At 44.7% G+C, this 19,812-nt stretch overlaps 1 protein-coding gene across 2 annotated transcripts in view; it reads right to left on the bottom strand.

The window, feature by feature from the left end:
• tmem163a (transmembrane protein 163a) overlaps window positions 1-19,812 on the bottom strand; it is a 99,832-nt gene that overhangs the window by 12,110 nt on the left and 67,910 nt on the right. For both annotated transcript variants that reach the window (XM_029644073.2, XM_029644082.2), the window contains exons 3-5: window positions 13,298-13,341; window positions 12,512-12,603; window positions 11,518-11,614 (exon numbers count right to left, since the gene is read on the bottom strand). In XM_029644073.2, the coding sequence (XP_029499933.1) occupies window positions 11,518-11,614; window positions 12,512-12,603; window positions 13,298-13,341 (233 nt within the window). The remainder of the gene's footprint in view (window positions 1-11,517; window positions 11,615-12,511; window positions 12,604-13,297; window positions 13,342-19,812) is intronic.

Genomic DNA, 19,812 nt, shown 5'->3' with positions numbered 1-19,812 from the left:
TGGTCGTTGTTTGCTTCTTGTTTTGAGTTTCACATAATAAAGATTTGGAACTCCATTCACGCTGCGCCTTGGTCCGAGTATGCTTCAAAAAATCGTGACACAGTGAGCATAGCCTTGCTATTGAGAGAGGACGCCGTAGGCAAACCTGGCCCTCAAGAGAAGACAGGCTATCTGCACACTGCCCACAAAATTAGGTGGAAACTGAGTTGCACTTCCTAACATCCTGACAATTTGTATAAATTCCCATGTCTATTTGGTGAAATACCACAGTGTGCCATCACAGCAGCAAGATTTGTGACCTGTTGCCACAAGAAAATGGCAACCAGTGAAGAAGAAACACCATTGTAAATACAACCCATATTTATGTTTAATTATTTTCCTTTTTGTACTTTAACTATTTGCACATTGTTACAACACTGTATATAGCCATAATATGACATTTGAAATGTCTCTATTCCTTTGGAACTTAGTGAGTGTAATGTTTACTCTTCATTCTTTATTGTTTGTTTCAATTTTGTGTATCTATTTAAAAATATATTTATATTTAATTTTATTTCGCCTTTATTTAACCAGGTAGGTCAGTTGAGAACAAGTTCTCATTTATAACTGCGACCTGGCCAAGATAAAGCAAAGCAGCGCGACAAAAACAACACAGCGTTACACATGGGATAAACAAACAGTCAATAACACAATAGAACAATCTGTATACAGTGTGTGCAAATGAAGTAAGGAGGTAAGGCAATAAATCAGCCAATAGTGGCAAAGTAATTACAATTTAACAATTGGCACTGGAGTGATATATGTGCAGATGAGGATGTGCAAGTAGAAATACTGGTGTGCAAAAAAAATATATATATATGGGGATGAGGTAGGTAGTTGGTTGGATGGGCTTTTTACAGATGTGCTGTGAACAGCTGCAGCGATCGGTAAGCTGCTCTGACAGCTGACACTTAAAGTTAGTGAGGGAGATATAAGTCTCCAACTTCAGTGATTTTTGCAATTCGTTCCAGTCATTGACAGCAGGGAACTGGAAGGAAAAGCGGCCAAAGGAGGTGTTGGCTTTGGGGATGACCAGTGAAATATACCTGCTGGAGCGTGTACTATGGGTGGGTGTTGCTATGGTGACCAGCGAGCTGAGATAAGGCGGAGCTTTACTTAGCAAAGACGTAAGGATGACCTGGAGCCAGTGGGTTTGGCGACGAATATGTAGCGAGGACCAGCCAACGGGAGCATATAGGTCACAGTGGTGGGTAGAATATTGGGCTTTGGTGACTAAACGGATGGCACTGTGATAGACTGCATCCAATTTGCTGAGTAGAATGTTGGAGGCTATTTTGTAAATGACATCGCCAAAGTCAAGGATCGGTAAGATAGTCAGTTTTATGAGGGTATGTTTGGCAGCATGAGTGAAGGAGGCTTTGTTGCGAAATAGGAAGGCAATTCTAGATTTAACTTTGGAGATGCTTAATGTGAGTCTGGAGGGAGAGTGAGTCTGGAGGGAGAGTTTACAGTCTAACCAGACATCGGTGTTCGCCTTAGCAATCTCACTAGGATAAAGACCTCCTCCATTCCTGCCATTATTGAAAGAGATCGTGATACCTCACATCTCAAAATAGGGCTACTTAATGCTAGATCCCTTACTTCAAAGGCAGTTATAGTCAATGAACTAATCACTGATCATAATCTTGATGTAATTGGCCTGACTGAAACATGGCTTAAGCCTGATGAATTTACTGTGTTAAATGAGGCCTCATCTCCTGGTTACACTAGTGACCATATCCCCCGTGCATCCCGCAAAGGCAGCGGTGTTGCTAACATTTACAATAGCAAATTTCAATTTACAAAAAAAGAGATGTTTTCGTCTTTTGAGCTTCTAGTCATGAAATCTATGCAGCCTACTCAATCACTTTTTATAGCTACTGTTTAAAGGCCTCCTGGGCCATATACAGCGTTCCTCATTGAGTTCCCTAAATTCCTATCGGACCTTGTAGTCATAGCAGATAATATTCACATTTTTGGTGACTTTAATATTCACATGGAAAAGTCCACAGACAAACTCCAAAAGGCTTTCGGAGCCATCATCGACTCAGTGGGTTTGGTCCAACATGTCTCCGGACCTACTCACTGTCACAGTCATACTCTGGACCTAGTTTTGTCCCATGCAATAAATGTTGTGGATCTTAATTCTACTTCCGGGTTGGAGCGAGCCGGTCGCATCCGCGCTTCGGTCTGCAGGTTGTATAACTTTTTCATTACATTTCATTATAGTACAACGGTCTGATTTGTCTAATCTTAGCAATTTCTTCTTAGCTAGCTACATAGTCGTCGTTGTATCAAAGATAATTGCGTAATTATCGTATTTCGTCGTCTCCTATCTGCCCAACACGTTCACCGTCTACCGTAGCACTGTAGTAACTATCACACTCAACTGAACGACTTGATTAGTGTAGTGTTAGCTAGCTACATAGTTGTCTTTGCTGTTTTCGTATCCAAGATAATTGTGTAGTTTAGAGTGTGGAGTCTTAGAGTGATAATTGCGTTATTATCGTATTTCGTCGTCCTCCTATCTGCCTAGCAGCTAGCCAGCTAGCATACGTTCACCGGCTACCGTAGCACTGTAGTAACTATCACACTCAACTGAACGACTTGATTAGTGTAGTATTAGCTAGCTACATAGTTGTCTTTGCTGTCTTCGTATCCAAGATAATTGTGTAGTCTTAGAGTGATTATCTTAATTCACCGAGGTTAGCTAGCCAGCTATTTTGTCGTCCTTAACGTAGGAGACACTCCTAGCTAGCCAATAGCCAGCCAACGTCTACTGAATAGAACTTTCGCATTCCGGTCGCATTCCGCTTCGCTCCACAGGTAGTATCACATTTTCATTTCATTTCATTACAGTCCCAACGGTGTGATTTGTTTGATCGTAGCTAGCTACATAGCTAGCTACATAGCCGTCTTTGTTTCAAAGATAATTGTGTAGTCTAGAGCGATTTTCTAGGTTAGCTAGCCAGCTATTGTCGTTCTCCTAACGCAACGTAACGTAACCAACACTGCTAGCTAGCCAGCTAGCTCCCGAAAAGCAGCATTGTAGAAACTTCACACTCAACGGTACGACTTGATTAGGGTAGTGTCAACAACGCAGCTAGCCTACCCCAGCAGTACTGTATCATTTTAATCATTTTAGTCAATTAGATTCTTGCTACGTAAGCTTAACTTTCTGAACATTCGAGACGTGTAGTCCACTTGTCATTCCAATCTCCTCTGCATTAGCGTAGCCTCTTCTCTAGCCTGTCAACTATGTGTCTGTCTATCCCTGTTCTCTCCTCTCTGCACAGACCATACAAACGCTCCACACCGCATGGCCGCGGCCACCCTAATCTGGTGGTCCCAGCGCGCACGACCCACGTGGAGTTCCAGGTCTCCGGTAGCCTCTGGAACTGCCGATCTGCGGCCAACAAGGCAGAGTTCATCTCAGCCTATGCCTCCCTCCAGTCCCTCGACTTCTTGGCTCTGACGGAAACATGGATCACCACAGACAACACCGCTACTCCTACTGCTCTCTCTTCGTCCGCCCACGTGCTCTCGCACACCCCGAGAGCTTCTGGTCAGCGGGGTGGTGGCACCGGGATCCTCATCTCTCCCAAGTGGTCATTCTCTCTTTCTCCCCTTACCCATCTGTCTATCGCCTCCTTTGAATTCCATGCTGTCACAGTTACCAGCCCTTTCAAGCTTAACATCCTTATCATTTATCGCCCTCCAGGTTCCCTCGGAGAGTTCATCAATGAGCTTGATGCCTTGATAAGCTCCTTTCCTGAGGACGGCTCACCTCTCACAGTTCTGGGCGACTTTAACCTCCCCACGTCTACCTTTGACTCATTCCTCTCTGCCTCCTTCTTTCCACTCCTCTCCTCTTTTGACCTCACCCTCTCACCTTCCCCCCCTACTCACAAGGCAGGCAATACGCTCGACCTCATCTTTACTAGATGCTGTTCCTCCACTAACCTCATTGCAACTGAGACTGCTCTTCTCTGTATCACAGAGGCGCTCCGCACTGCTAAAGCTAACTCTCTCTCCTCTGCTCTCATCCTTCTAGACCTATCGGCTGCCTTCGATACTGTGAACCATCAGATCCTCCTCTCCACCCTCTCCGAGTTGGGCATCTCCGGCGCGGCCCACGCTTGGATTGCGTCCTACCTGACAGGTCGCTCCTACCAGGTGGCGTGGCGAGAATCCGTCTCCTCACCACGTGCTCTCACCACTGGTGTCCCCCAGGGCTCTGTTCTAGGCCCTCTCCTATTCTCGCTATACACCAAGTCACTTGGCTCTGTCATAACCTCACATGGTCTCTCCTATCATTGCTATGCAGACGACACACAATTAATCTTCTCCTTTCCCCCTTCTGACGACCAGGTGGCGAATCGCATCTCTGCATGTCTGGCAGACATATCAGTGTGGATGACGGATCATCACCTCAAGCTGAACCTCGGCAAGACGGAGCTGCTCTTCCTCCCGGGAAGGACTGCCTGTTCCATGATCTCGCCATCACAGTTGACAACTCCATTGTGTCCTCGTCCCAGAGCGCTAAGAACCTTGGCGTGATCCTGGACAACACCCTGTCGTTCTCAAATAACATCAAGGCGGTGGCCCGTTCCTGTAGGTTCATGCTCTACAACATCCGCAGAGTACGACCCTGCCTCACACAGGAAGCGGCGCAGGTCCTAATCCAGGCACTTGTCATCTCCCGTCTGGATTACTGCAACTCGCTGTTGGCTGGGCTCCCTGCCTGTGCCATTAAACCCCTACAACTCATCCAGAACGCCGCAGCCCGTCTGGTGTTCAACCTTCCCAAGTTCTCTCACGTCACCCCGCTCCTCCGCTCTCTCCACTGGCTTCCAGTTGAAGCTCGCATCCGCTACAAGACCATGGTGCTTGCCTACGGAGCTGTGAGGGAACGGCACCTCAGTACCTCCAGGCTCTGATCAGGCCCTACACCCAAACAAGGGCACTGCGTTCATCCACCTCTGCCCTGCTCGCCTCCCTACCACTGAGGAAGTACAGTTCCCGCTCAGCCCAGTCAAAACTGTTCGCTGCGCTGGCCCCCCAATGGTGGAACAAACTCCCTCACGACGCCAGGACAGCGGAGTCAATCACCACCTTCCGGAGACACCTGAAACCCCACCTCTTTAAGGAATACCTAGGATAGGATAAAGTAATCCTTCTCCCCCCCCTTAAAAGACCTAGATGCACTATTGTAAAGTGGCTGTTCCACTGGATGTCATAAGGTGAAAGCACCAATTTGTAAGTCGCTCTGGATAAGAGCGTCTGCTAAATGACTTAAATGTAAATGTAAATGTTAATGTTTTTCCTCATAATCCTGGACTATCGGACCACCATTTTATTACATTTGCAATTGCTACAAATAATCTGCTCAGGCCCCAACCAAGGAGCATCAAAAGTTGTGCTATAAATTCCTAGACAACACAAAGATTCCTTGATGCCCTTCCAGACTCCCTCTGCCTACCCAAGGACGTCAGAAGACAAAAATCAGTTAACCTCTTGGTGTTAGGGGGCAGTATTGTCATTTTGGAAAAAAAACGTTCCCGTTTTAAACAGGATATTTTGTCAGGAAAAGATGCTAGAATATGCATATAATTGACAGCTTTGGATAGAAAACACTAACGTTTCCAAAACTGTAAAGATATTGTCTGTGAGTATAACAGAACTGATGTTGCAGGCGAAAGCCTGAGAAAAATCCAATCCGGAAGTGCCCCAGGTTTTGAAAGTGCTGCGTTCCAATGACTCCCTATTCAGCTGTGAATGTACCATCAACGAGCTTACACTTTCTACGTATTCCCCAAGATGTCTACAGCATTGTGACGTAGTTTTACGCATTTCTGTTGAAGAATAGCCGTAGGCAGCCACATTGCGTAAGTGGTCACATGGTAGCTCCGAGAGAGATTCTCGCGTAAAATACAGAGGTAGCCATTACTCCAATCGTTCCTAGTGAAAAACTAATTGTCCCGACGGATATATTATCGAATAGATATTAGAAAAACACCTTGAGGATGGATTCTAAACAACGTTTGCCATGTTTCTGTCGATACTATGAAGATAATTTGGAATATATTTCGGCGTTGTGGTGACCGCAATTTCCGGGCGATTTCTCAGCCAAACGTGAAGAACAAATGGAGCTATTTCGCCTACAAAAATAATCTTTTGGGAAAAAATGAACTTTGGCTGTCTACCTAGGAGTCTCGTGAGTGAAAACATCTGAAGTTCATCAAAGGTAAACGATTTAATTTGATTGCTTTTCTGATTTCCGTGACAAGGTTGCCTGCTGCTAGCAAGGCATAATGCTATGCTAGGCTATGATAAACTTACACAAATGCTTGTCTAGCGTTGGCTGTAAAGCATATTTTGAAAATCTGAGATGACAGGGTGATTAACAAAAGGCTAAGCTGTGTTCCAATATATTTCACTTGTGATTTTCATGAATAGGAAGATTTTCTAGGAAGATTTATGTCCGTTGCGTTATGCTAATTAGTGTCAGATGATGACAATGGTCCCGTTCACGGGATGGGGTGTCACTACAGGTTAAAAACTAAAAACATTTCTCATAAGAAACTAGCTCCCTGGTATACAGAAAATACCCGAGCCCTGAAGCAAGCTTCCAGAAAATTGAAACGGAAATGGCGCCACACCAAACTGGAAGTTTTCCGACTAGCTTGGAAAGACAGTACGTGCAGTATCGAAGAGCCCTCACTGCTGCTTGATCATCCTATTTTTCCAATTTAATTGAGGAAAATAAGAACAATCTGACATTTATTTTTGATACTGTCGCAAAGCTAACTAAAAAGCAGCATTCCCCAAGTGAGGATGGCTTTTACTTCAGCAGTAATAAATTCATGAACTTCTTTGAGTAAAAGATCATGATTATTAGAAAGCAAATTACGGACTCCTCTTTCAATCTGCGTATTCCATCAAAGCTCAGTTGTCCTGAGTCTGCACAACTCTGCCAGGACCTAGGATCAAGAGAGACCGTCAAGTGTTTTAGTACTATATCTCTTGACACAGATGAAAATAATCATGGCTTCTAAACCTTCAAGCTGGAAACTGGATCCTATTCCAACTAAACTACTGAAAGAGCTGCTTCCTGTGCTTGGCCCTCCTATGTTGAACATAATAAACGCCTCTCTTTCCACCGGATGTGTACCAAACTCACTAAAAGTGGCAGTAATAAAGCCTCTCTTGAAAAAGCCAAACCTTGACCCAGAAAACATAAAAAACTATCGGCCTATATTGAATCTTCCATTCCTCTCAAAATTTTTACAAAAAGCTGTTGCGCAGCAACTCACTGCCTTCTTGAAGACAAACAATGTATACAAAATGCTTCTGTCTGGTTTTAGACCCCATCATAGCATTGAGACTGCACTTGTAAAGGTGGTCAATTACCTTTTAATGGCATCAGACCGAGGCTCTGCATCTGTCCTCGTGTTCCTAGACCTTAGTGCTGCTTTTGATACCATCAATCACCACATTCTTTTGGAGAGATTGGAAACCCAAATTGGTCTACACGGACAGGTTCTGGCCTGGTTTAGATCTTATCTGTCGGAAAGACATCAGTTTGTCTCTGTGAATGGTTTGTCCTCTGACAAATCAACTGTCAATTTCGGTGTTCCCCAAGGTTCCGTTTTAGGACCACTATTGTTTTCACTATATATTTTACCTCTTGGGGATGTCATTCGAAAACATAATGTTAACTTTCACTGCTATGCGGATGACACACAGCTGTAAATTTCAATGAAACATGGTGAAGCCCCAAAATTGCCCTCGCTAGAAGCCTGTGTTTCAGACATAAGGAAGTGGATAGCTGCAAACATTCTACTTTTAAACTCGGACAAAACAGAGATGCTTGTTCTAGGTCCCAAGAAACAAAGAGATATTCTGTTGAATCTGACAATTAATCTTAATGGTTGTACAGTCGTCTCAAATAAAACTGTGAAGGACCTCGGCGTTACTCTGGACCGTGATCTCTCTTTTGACGAACATATCAAGACTGTTTCAAGGACAGCTTTTTCCCATCTACGTAACATTGCAAAAATCTGAAACTTTCTGTCCAAAAATGATGCAGAAAAATTAATCCATGCTTTTGTTACTTCTAGGTTAGACTACTGCAATGCTCTACTTTCCGGCTACCCGGATAAAGCACTAAATAAACTTCAGTTAGTGCTAAATATGGCTGCTAGAATCCTGACTAGAACCAAAAAAAATTATCATATTACTCCAGTGCTAGCCTCCCTACACTGGCTTCCTGTTAAGGCAAGGACTGATTTCAAGGTTTTACTGCTAACCTACAAAGCATTACATGGGATTGCTCCTAACTATTTCTCTGATTTGGTCCTGCCGTACATACCTACACGTACGTTAGGGTCACAAGACGCAGGCCTCCTAATTGTCCCTAGAATTTCTAAGCAAACAGCTGGAGGCAGGGCTTTCTCCTATAGAGCTCAATTTTTATGGTATGGTCTGCCTACCCATGTGAGAGACACAGATTCGGTCTCAACCTTTAAGTCTTTACTGAAGACTCATCTCTTCAGTAGGTCATATGATTGAGTGTATTCTGGCCCAGGAGTGTGAAGGTGAACGGAAAGGCTCTGGAGCAACGAACCGCCCTTGCTGTCTCTGCCTGGCCGGTTCCCCTCTTTCCACTGGGTTTCTCTGCCTCTAACCCTATTACAGGGGCTGAGTCACTGGCTTACTGGTGCTCTTTCATGCCGTCCCTAGGAGGGGTGCATCACTTGAGTGGGTTGAGTTACTGATGTGATCTTCCAGTCTTGGTTGGCGCCCCCCCCCCCCCCCCCTTGGGTTGTGCCGTGGCGGAGATGTTTGTGGGCTATACTCGGCCTTGTCTCAGGATGGTAAGTTGGTGGTTGAAAATATCCCTCTAGTGGTGTGGGGGCTGTGCTTTGGCAAAGTGGGTGGGGTTATATCCTTCCTGCTTGGCCCTGTCCGGGGATATCATCGGATGGGGCCACAGTGTCTCCTGACCCCTCCTTTCTCAGCCTCCAGTATTTATGCTGCAGTAGTTTATGTGTTGGGTGGCTAGGGTCAGTTTGTTATATGTGGAGTACTTCTCCTGTCTTATCCGGTGTCCTGTGTGAATTTAAGTATGCTCTCTCTAATTCTCTCTTTCTCTCTTTCTTTCTCTCTCTCGGAGGACCTGAGCCCTAGGACCATGCCTCAGGACTACCTGGCATGATGACTCCTTGTTGTCCCCAGTCCACCTGGCCGTGCTGCTGCTCCAGTTTCAACTGTTCTGCCTGCGGCTATGGAATCCTGACCTGTTCACGGGACATGCTACCTGTCCCAGACCTGCTGTTTTCAAATCTCTAGAGACAGCAGGAGTGGTAGAGATACTCTTAATGATCGGCTATGAAAAGCCAACCGACATTTACTCCTGAGGTGCTGACTTGCTGCACCCTCGACAACTACTGTGATTATTATTATTTGACCATGCTGGTCATTTATGAACATTTGAACATCTTGGCCATGTTCTGTTATAATCTCCACCTGGCACAGCCAGAAGAGGACTGGCCACCCCTCATAGCCTGGTTCCTCTCTAGGTTTCTTCCTAGGTTTTGGCCTTTCTAGGGAGTTTTTCCTAGCCACCGTGCTTCTACAACTGCATTGCTTGCTGTTTGTGGTTTTAGGCTGGGTTTCTGTACAGCACTTTGAGATATCAGCTGATGTACGAAGGGCTATATAAATACATTTGATTTGATTTGATCTAAGTATTTATAGTTGTCAACATATTTTAAGAACCGTCCAGAGTAGAGATGCTAGTCGGGCAGGCGGGTGCGGGCAGTGATCGGTTGAAGAGCATGCATTTCATTTTACTATTATTTAAGAGCAGTTGGAGGCCACGGAAGGAATGTTGTATGGCGTTGAAGCTTGTTTGGAGGTTTGTTAACGCATTGTCCAAAGAAGGGCCAGAATGAACAGGATAGGTGTGCAGTTGATATTTCACTTGCTTTGGCAATGTCAAAACGTATGTGTTTCCCTTGCCAATAAAGCCAATTGAATTTAATTGAATTGAATTAGAGAGAGAGAGAGAGAGAGAGAGAGAGAGAGAGAGAGAGAGAGACAGAGAGACAGAGAGACAGAGAGAGAGAGAGAGAGAGAGAGAGAGAGAGATGAAATACTGCAGATATTTTTAGATTGTGCTTGCATGCGCCAGAAGAAGAGCCAGTGATGGGCCCTCCCCGGACTTGCATATCCTCCTGAGCACAAGACTCACTGGCTTGATTAACATAGCAGAGCTGCTGGTTCAAACAGATATCCCCTCACAGGCACTCATCTCAAACTATCACTCCTCCCCTCGCTCTGATTCTGTCTCTCTCTACCTCTCATTTTCTCGCTCCTTCTCACTGCTTCCCTACCCCCCCTTCGCACACGATTTCCTCTATTCCCCAATTCACTCTCCCTCCCTCTATTCCCATCCACCCACTCTCTCTCGACCCATTTCCCTCTCTCCATCTCTGTCCTTACAACAGAGATCAAGGCTAGGCTGGGCTGTAGGTCTGTACTACCTGACGTGGTAATGTGCAGCTAATTGGTCATTTTCAGACCAGTGGGTACATCGCACAGCAGCTGTTGGCACTTTGTTGCCATGGAGCAGACTTAAAAGACTTATCAGTCCTTCTGCTCCACTGATTACAGGTGTCGGCTCCAAATCAGAGAGAGAAACCACTAATTTACAAACCAATACAGCAAATAAGGAAAAGAGAGAGAGAGTGGAAGTATATTTGCATTCATTCAAACATTGCAGTAACACATAGGATATGTGCAAATTGTGGACTTAATATATAAAGAAAGAAATTGTAAGAGCTAAATCTGAAAAAGTGCTAATTCTGCTCTCATATCTGCTAGTGCATAGTGTATCTAGTTGTCTACCTAGAATGGAAATCTCTGAACAGTTGTTTTGATTCGGTAACTTTAGTCCTGTTGATGTTTTTTATGTTTACTGCAGCATCAATCTACGGAGGTGTAGGAAAGGTTGCATTGCCTGGCAACAGCGAAATGAGACTATTCCGGGATTAGTGTCATAAACTAGTCACTATTTTCACTGCTTCCTTTTCCTCGCCTTAACTTCAGCAGCTCTTGCACTCCATTACATGGGCAGGAGAAACAGAGAGAGACAGAGGAACCGGCGGCATTCGTTGACGTCACAGGCACAAACTGGGGCTATAAAAAGCCACCTGCCAGTACATACAGTCTAAAACACGGGGAAGACTTTGAGAAAAGCTTCTGAAAATACAGGTTATGTATCGCCCTATGATTGTGTGTGTGTGTGTGTGTGTGTGTGTGTGTGTGTGTGTGTGTGTGTGTGTGTGTGTGTGTGTGTGTGTGTGTGTGTGTGTGTGTGTGTGTGTGTGTGTGTGTGTGTGTGTGTGTGTGTGTGTGTGTGTGCTTGCTTGCTTGCGTGCACATCTGTGTATGTGAGGGGGAGTCTCTCACCACTTCTGGAAGCAGCTTGGTGGCCAGGTCATGGATTGCTTTTCCTAGAATACACAGGGAGGACAAGATGAAGACCACCCCAAGGACCACGCACGCTCTGCGGACAGACAGAAATCAAGTCTTAGGGCTTCTTCCATTGTCATCCTCCAGTAAAATTGGAAGCAAAAATATTCACAAAAACATATTTTTAAGGTCTTTTTTTTTTTTTTGCTGCACCTCACCGTGGTACACTTAAATCCTGTAGATTATTGGTTCTCCAGGGAGCCATAACTGATTGTGAATGCTACTTTAACACAGGTGTAATCAGGCATAGAGAGGCAGAGGAGATCTGTTCCAATTAAATAAAAGTGAAACGCGTCTGTTCTCTGGGTTCCTGGCTACGGTTACAGCAGCAGCTTCACAGCTCAGTACTTTGGCGCCAGAGAAAGATGTTTGCTTCCTCTGCCATTTCTTCCCCATTTATCTCTCATTTTGACACTTCCACAAAGGAGGAATGAGAATGTCTCCATCCATCCCTCCCTCCCTCCACCTCCATCCCCCCTTACAGCAGGCGGGCATAAGATGGATGGTAGATGGGCGGCATTGTCCTTTATCATTGTAGCGCCTGCAGTGCTGAGGAAGTAGCTGTGACATGCCAGAACAAGGCCGTCAACCAGGAACAGGATGTAAACTGGGACGAACCCCTGTATTACTGTGGAAGATGTCCTGTATCATTGTACACTGGGAGAGATATACTGTGCCTGGATGTGGCTGCCTGGACTAGAAATACATTTAATGTCTCAACAGCTCAATAATGTAACGTATGAGACACACTGATATAGAGCCGAGCCAAAGGCAAAGTACAAGGCAGGTTTCTGAAGATAATAACCCAGTAGGCTACTAGAGGAGGGAGAACTGTTGCTACGGTGGTGTACATGGAATGTTCTAATAGGGAACACCATGCAACCTGTATGTTCAATGAGATGAATATGAATGTTGCGCCCGTTTCACTCACATGTACTCCCTATGGGCGGAGTGGACAGCTGCGGCATTGCTATAGCGCCACAGCACGATAATTGAAGATAGCACGTCCAACGTGGCGTCAAACTGCAAAGACAGACAACCTGCGATTAGGCCTCCAGTGAGGATACATCAAATAACAAAATATATAGTACATTCAGGAAAACACTCAACTAGCCTAGTCCCACCTCCCATTCCCCCCTATTTAAACTCCATATGCTCTACTAATAGACTAGGCTGGTTACTGGACAGTAGGATACAAATCCCCATTAAAATCTGTCAATTTAAAATAGAGATATCTGCCTCAAATAAACCCATCCGCCGATGTCGCACTTCCACACCTGTGGTGAAAAGTGACAGAGCTAGAGTGGTGTATGTCAGACCATGAGACAAGCAGAAAATCGGTCTTCTCACAAAATTGTCCGGAGTGTCCGAACGGTTTGGCCTACAAACTATTATGACCCCTCTATAGACATGGCCTTAACAGCTCCTCATTATCCTCCATCATCCAGCTCCTCATTATCATCCATTATCATCCATGTCTAATATGCAGACTCTCTCTAGTAACCTGTTCTCGTTTACCTGACATGACATGATAGCTTCTTTTATAGCATCCTAGAGCTTCCCACAGTATCTGTGGGGATATTTCTGTTATCACACAGTGTTCTGATGTGCTGTTACCAAGGAAACAATGGCAGACAACTTGCATCTGATCTCCACCAGAGTTAATAAATTAACACCATGACTTTATGACTAATTAATAAGTATAAATGGAACTCACTGCAAATCCAAATGCTGATGCGCTGTGTCTCATGAACGAAACAGCTAGAGAGAAGAGAGAGAGAGAGAGAGAGAGAGAGAGAGAGAGAGAGAGAGAGAGAGAGAGAGAGAGAGAGAATAAATGAATGCCTGAGGAACAAAATACAAAGGATTCTAACAGCAAAAGTAATGATAACAGCAACATCCGTGTAAATATTGCTATTTCAAACACAGACAAACACACACACACACACACACACACACACACACGCACACAGACACACACAGACACACATAAATCATTTTTGTTATGTAATAGTTTAGGATTTTTCAGGTTCAAAGATCAAAACACTGATAACCTATTCTGTTTGTCCATAATTCATTTTATCAGCACACCTTTTAAAGTGTAGCTTGAATTTGAGGAGAATTATTCCGAGATTAGCACTATACTGTAATAATCTCTGAGCAAAAATGGTATGGATTTAAACATGTCACGCCCTGGTCTAAGTATTTTGTGTTTTTCTTCATGTATTGGGTCAGGCCAGGGTGTGGCATGGAGTTTTTGTATTGTGGTGTGTTTTGTCTTGGGGTTTTGGTGTGTAGGTTAGTGGGATTGTAGCTTAGTGGGGTGTTCTAGGAAAGTCTATGGCTGTCTGAAGTGGTTCTCAATCAGAGGCAGGTGTTTATCGTTGTCTCTGATTGGGAACCATATTTAGGCAGCCATATTCTTTGGTTGGATTGTGGGTGATTGTCCTTAGAGTCTTGATGTCCTTGGTCCTGTCTAGGTTAGGTTACACCAGTATAGGCTGTTTCGGTTTTCATTTACGTTTATTGTTTTTTTGTAGATATTGTATTTAGATTCGTGTTACGTTTGTTTATTAAAACATGGATCGTAATATACACGCTGCATTTTGGTCCGACTCTCCTTCACCATTAGAAAACCGTTACAAAACAGCTATAATCCTACACAGGGAAGGTTTGAAAGGCATAGAGGATAAAGATCTGTTAACACGTTCCATTTGATTTCTCCTCAATACTGGATTGTTAGAGTTGAGAATGTAACAGAAGATTATCCATCAAAGCATCTTATACATTTGTAGCATTTGACTCATCAGGCACTTAATGGTTATAATAACAAGCTTGATTCATCTGATTCTGGCCCAAATTCTCCATATTCTCTCCATCCGTTTCTGTTCATTCCGTCCTTGTGAAGCTGGGGGCTTTTAAGTTTCCTGTGTGATGCGTTCCTTTTCAGGGCGGTAACAGTCCCACGGGGCGCCCTGTCGCTAGGCAGATCACCATGGAGACGAGCAATCTGAGTGCGAGCTGAGCTGGAGGAGAGTTTCAACAGGGCTTTTATCTCAGTTTCTCTATCTTTGATCCACCAATCAATGGCTGCCATGGAGGCTATGGTGTGACCTCTCTGGTCTAGGTCTTAAAAGGCTTAAAAAGGGTCTGTGGCGTAGGGGACCATGGTGACAGACAGACCCATGACGCGTGATGCTAAGATGCTCTGGCAGACTGGCACCATATTAGAACTACCAACTTCCTCTTATCCCCTCAGTCAACACCGTAGGCCGGGTCGATGCAAATAACACAAACAAAAAAGGGATCTGCAGGACAGTATGACAGTCCAACAGTCAAGTGAGAGAGAGGAACAAACAGGCTCACTCCTGGTGACAGCTGGTCTGCTAGCTGCGGCAGCAGTACAGCGTGAAGCAGGATGAGTGGATCTGCTGGCCGTACTGTCAGCATCCAGTCCTGTACAGGGAGCCCTTAGGTTCTTCCCAAGCCGTCTAGAGGCTGGATCAAGGCACCAGGACGACAGCCAACACAGCCTGCCAAGGGCTGCCAAAGCTCCGCATTCTCTTCTCCCAGACCAGGGATGCATCCCAAATGGCACCCTATTCCCTACATAGTGCCCAGAATGTTAGTCTGCCCTGCAAGCACAGCACCCACACTAACAGACAGACTCACTACTATTGGCACTGAACCATGCAGCCACATACATAAATGCACTCATTCAGAGTGAGTGCAGATACAGAACCCAGAACAAGACAAGCAATACAGCAGGTCACTACAGTGATGCTTATCATTAGCCTGGGCACTGACCAGCACAGTAGTTAGCCTATAACAAAAGCAAGAGTATATTTGTTTCAGCACAAAGTGGGATCATTAATCCATGCATTCATTTCCACAGAGAACACACTGTGTGGGGTAATGAGGAGGGGCAACAGGGATACAGAGACAAGAGTCGCTTCCATGCTGGTGAAATGGGTCAGGGACCAGGGTAAGCCTGGAAATGTGACTGTCTAGATTCCATTGCAATGACCACGGGTGAGGGAGGGATGGGGCTAGTGTGTTGGGTGATGGGGCGAAAAAGTATTGAATCACGCTAATAAGTGTAGCCTTTTATCCAGCCAAGGAGTCAAAGAAAAATACCTCAGTATTTATTGCGAAGTATAAGCAAAAACTTGAGCTGGATAAAAGGCAAAAAAAGTCTCACTTGACAGACTCATGAAAACACAAGGTAGATAGATCTCTGTTGTTGGTATTAATGCTAGTGATTAGTTTACCCAGCTTTGCTTTCAGAGGCGATTGGTGTGTCTGAAAATGTACCCGTTCCGTGTCAAAACAAAGAGAGACGGCAGTGCTACAAAGCTTTGGTGAAGAAGATCTCTTTGTGATTTATGAAAGGAGGCGCATGGAGGAGCACTCAGCACTCAGCTGATACCACACATTTATCAGGGAGCCAAACATGCCTGACAAGCAGCACTTTAGCTGGGGAGAACATAGATAGTATACAGACACAGATTAAGATGTTGTTATTGAAGATATAGGATGCTTCCGTTGTTGGCTTGACAACTGACATATTCACATCTGATGAACTACTCTTACACACAATACAGTATATAATCTTCTGTGGAAAACAGAATATGATGTACTGTATACAGGGTTTTGCATCTCATTTGCTCTTTTGTTCTGTTCTATGAATCTTGTAACAACAGTATTTTAACAGGGCTATGTTTAATTGGACTGTGACTCCTCACCTTAATGTCCCTTTCTTCTCCGTCTCCTCAGCATCAACTGTCCCCTCTCTAACTCACGGACAGCCTTCTCGTCTCTCTCTCTATCTTCATCACTGATCATAAAAGTGAGACTGGGTATTTCCATAAGTAAGACAAATCGCAGCGGAGCTCTGTGGCAACTAAACACATCTCATTTTTCTACCTCATTTCTCAACATGTCAGACACACATACAGTAATGTGCCATAACTAGAAATCTGGTGATATACCGCACACACACCCACACACACACACAGCGCATACTCAAGAATCAGTCAGCTTTTTCAGATATATTACTGCATATCGAGTCTCATTTTAGTACTGAAATGACAACCTTCGCTAAGAAATTGATTTGGGACCCTAAACACCTGCAAAGATCCTAAATTATCTGAGGTAGAGATACTAATGAACTTGGCAGGGTTTTAACTACAGCAGTAATGTCCTAATGCTGAGCCTGTTATATAAGGACTGGGTGAACGCCAAAGCAAAGTAGGGTCGTTTAGTTGGCAGGAGTGGCACTGCTGAGCCCAGGGTCGCAAGATGCTACACTACACTACAGCAACTGATCTCACATCAGTCCCCACCTCTTACTTCAAGACATTAAAGCAGGGAGAGGAGCTGTAGAGCTGAAAAGAAGTAGCTTGGTAGAAAGATGCCCTCATAAAGGCAGCTTGCTGTCAAATGTATTGTATCTGAGCAATATAGTGTGTAGCTCTCCTCTTTCTTTCTTGGAGGAAAGATAACCATGCTCCTCCTATTAGGAGCTGGTTGGGCTCCCAAGTGGCCCAACCACAGGATCTAAGGAACATCTCAGTGCTAGAGGCGTCACTACAGACCCTCAGTTCGATTCCAGGCTGTATCACAACAGGCCGTGATTGGGAGTCCCATATGGCGGCGCACAATTGGCCCAGCGTCATCCGGGTAAGGGTTTGGCTGGTGTAGGCCGTCATTGTAAATAGAATTTGTTCTTAACTGACTAATTAAATAAAGGTTCAATAAATAAAAAATAAAATAAAATAAAAATTGGCAGTGCTCTGCTTTCTAGAGAGTGTTTCTGGTTTGGAACCCAGTCCTAGTACTTTAAATTAACCCCAGATTCTGGCTAAATCCCTTCAGAGGATCAATACAAAATCTACTAGAACAAAATAAATTGCTGTCAGCCTTGTCCCAGGGGACAAGCATCACACCTCGCCATGAACTGTGATTCACGCCCCTTTAAACCCCAACTCCACTCCTCTTCATTAAAAAACCCATCATTCACCCTGCTATGACAAATAGCTCTGACAGACTCGCAGGAATCGTTGGCGGCTAACGAGAAATGTAATTATGTTCCCTCTTCCCTCTTCTTAGGGGCGAGACCCAGATTCTGGGTGTAGTCAATGATCTTGGGAGAATCCAAATGAATTGGGGAGGGTCATCTGCAATCATATAGCATCTCTTATATTAGATGGATGCAGTGTTAACCATTCAAATAAAATAATCTGCTTGGCAAAAACCTCTGTGCCAGTGATATTACACGGGTGAACACGAGCACTGCTTCCATGAATTCCTTCACTTTGCCATGCAGAGACTGTTAGCTAGCATGGTTGTTCCATCACTCAGACTAATGATGATGCTCTGAGGCTGATTACTATAGTATAGTCCTATTACACTGTATCTCACTGATGAGATACAGTGTACATCACTTTAATCTAGTTTAAATGGTCCATAGGTTGCTATTGATTAACTATGGAAATTCAAGGAATTTGAAGCCAGTCCTCTTAGTGATTAAGAGAAAACGTTCAAAGGAGACTGGATATTAGAGTTATACCACTCAGAATGTAACAAGCTTCACCACCGTGAGTGCAATTCTGATCCCAGGAAAACTCAGTGCGTTACCTGTCCTTTGAAATAATAAGAAGGGGAAACAGACTATCATCTTCTTCAGAGGCAGACTTTCAAACCTTCGTGGAAATGGGATGCTCTAGAAATCACTGGCAGATCACTGCAGGGTGTGTGTGTGCGTGTGTGTGTGCGTGTGTGTGTGTGTGAGTGTGCGTGTGCCTGTGCGTGTGTGTGTGTGTGTGTGTGTGTGTGTATGTGTGTGTGTGTGTGTGTGTGTGTGTGTCTGCATGTACTGTACATACTGTAAGAGTGAAGTTGAGAACAGTGTTGTTGAGAGAGGTTAGAAATGGTTTAGTACTTTATCTTGGTCCGTTAGCTAATTGTCTCTCAGCCCTTGGCTCCCGGATCTTTTCTTCTTAATTAACAGGCGCTTATACAATAAGACCTCTGAGGGGCTTCAGCCTCCCCTGCAAGACCACTCAGACCTCTCCCTTTCCTCCCAAATCACCCCCCTCTGTCCTCCGCTTCCTCCCAAAACACCCCCCTATGTCCTTCACAGAGCCTCAGAGCAGCGGCCCAGTTGAAAAGTAGACACATCCGACATGGCTTTCCCCCGCTGCTCAGCTGCAATATGTTGTGTTTAATAATTCAGGACCTACAGCACTGGCCCGCTCCACTCTGGCTGAGAGGACGGCTCCAGTCCACAGCTCCCCTGCAGAGCCAGGGGAGGAACCCACATCCCTCTCTCCCCCTTCCTCCCCCTCCCTCTCGCTCCAGTCCACACTGGCTCCCCCAGCCTCCCCTTTGTCTGCAGCACCTCTCAGGCCCTCTCCCAAATTGATTTCAATGCAAACGATCGATTCCTTCAGTAAGGGAAGTGCCACCTGGGATTCGGCTGCCTGCCTGCCACTGAGGCTTCTGTTGTTATGATGAGAGTTTGTGTCAAAAAAAGTGTGGTGCAGGCGCCTGGACTAAAGCATGGCACAAATACACATTACAGGAGAAAGTCCTCAGTGGTATCAACATTGACCCACAACAACAAAATAGACATGGAAAGTGTTAAAAATGTTATATTTTGAGGAAAAACGGTCTCCAGTGTGTCAGTATATTCATGTTCTTCACAGCTCTGAGACACATCGTGCTGTGTGCTGCTGAAGGACATCTCAGCACATTCTCTCACAAAACACCAGCTGAGTGTGAAAACACAGCATAGTAGCACCAAACAACAGCATCACTTTTCAAGGTCCACCAGGATGTTTGTTCACTAACTGTCTGCAAAGGCTTACTGCACCAAAATGACAATACATTTAAAAAACACTCGCCCGTTGATATTAAATCCTGTGGTACTGCATCTGCCAACTGTAGTCTACTGCATATACTACGTACATTTTACAGTATTACATTTAATTCTGGCTAACTGAAAATAACTGCTTTGTTTTCTCTTATTGCAAATCCATGGAGTAAGCTGGCAAATTACAATTATACACCTTTGAAAAGCATATTTGCACTACTGATGATTTGCTGGTGAAGAACTGAGGCCACTCTACAGAATCTGACTGATCTGATTTACGTTGAGCCGTGGGAGGGTGCAGCGAGAAGCCAACAGAGGAACAGCTTAATTGGGAGAATTCAGGACAAATATAATGG

This window comes from Oncorhynchus nerka, linkage group LG3 (assembly GCF_034236695.1).
Source record: "Oncorhynchus nerka isolate Pitt River linkage group LG3, Oner_Uvic_2.0, whole genome shotgun sequence".
Lineage (NCBI taxonomy): Eukaryota > Metazoa > Chordata > Actinopteri > Salmoniformes > Salmonidae > Oncorhynchus > Oncorhynchus nerka.
Note: the sequence above shows the minus strand (reverse complement) of the source record. Positions and strands in the feature narration are given on the sequence as shown.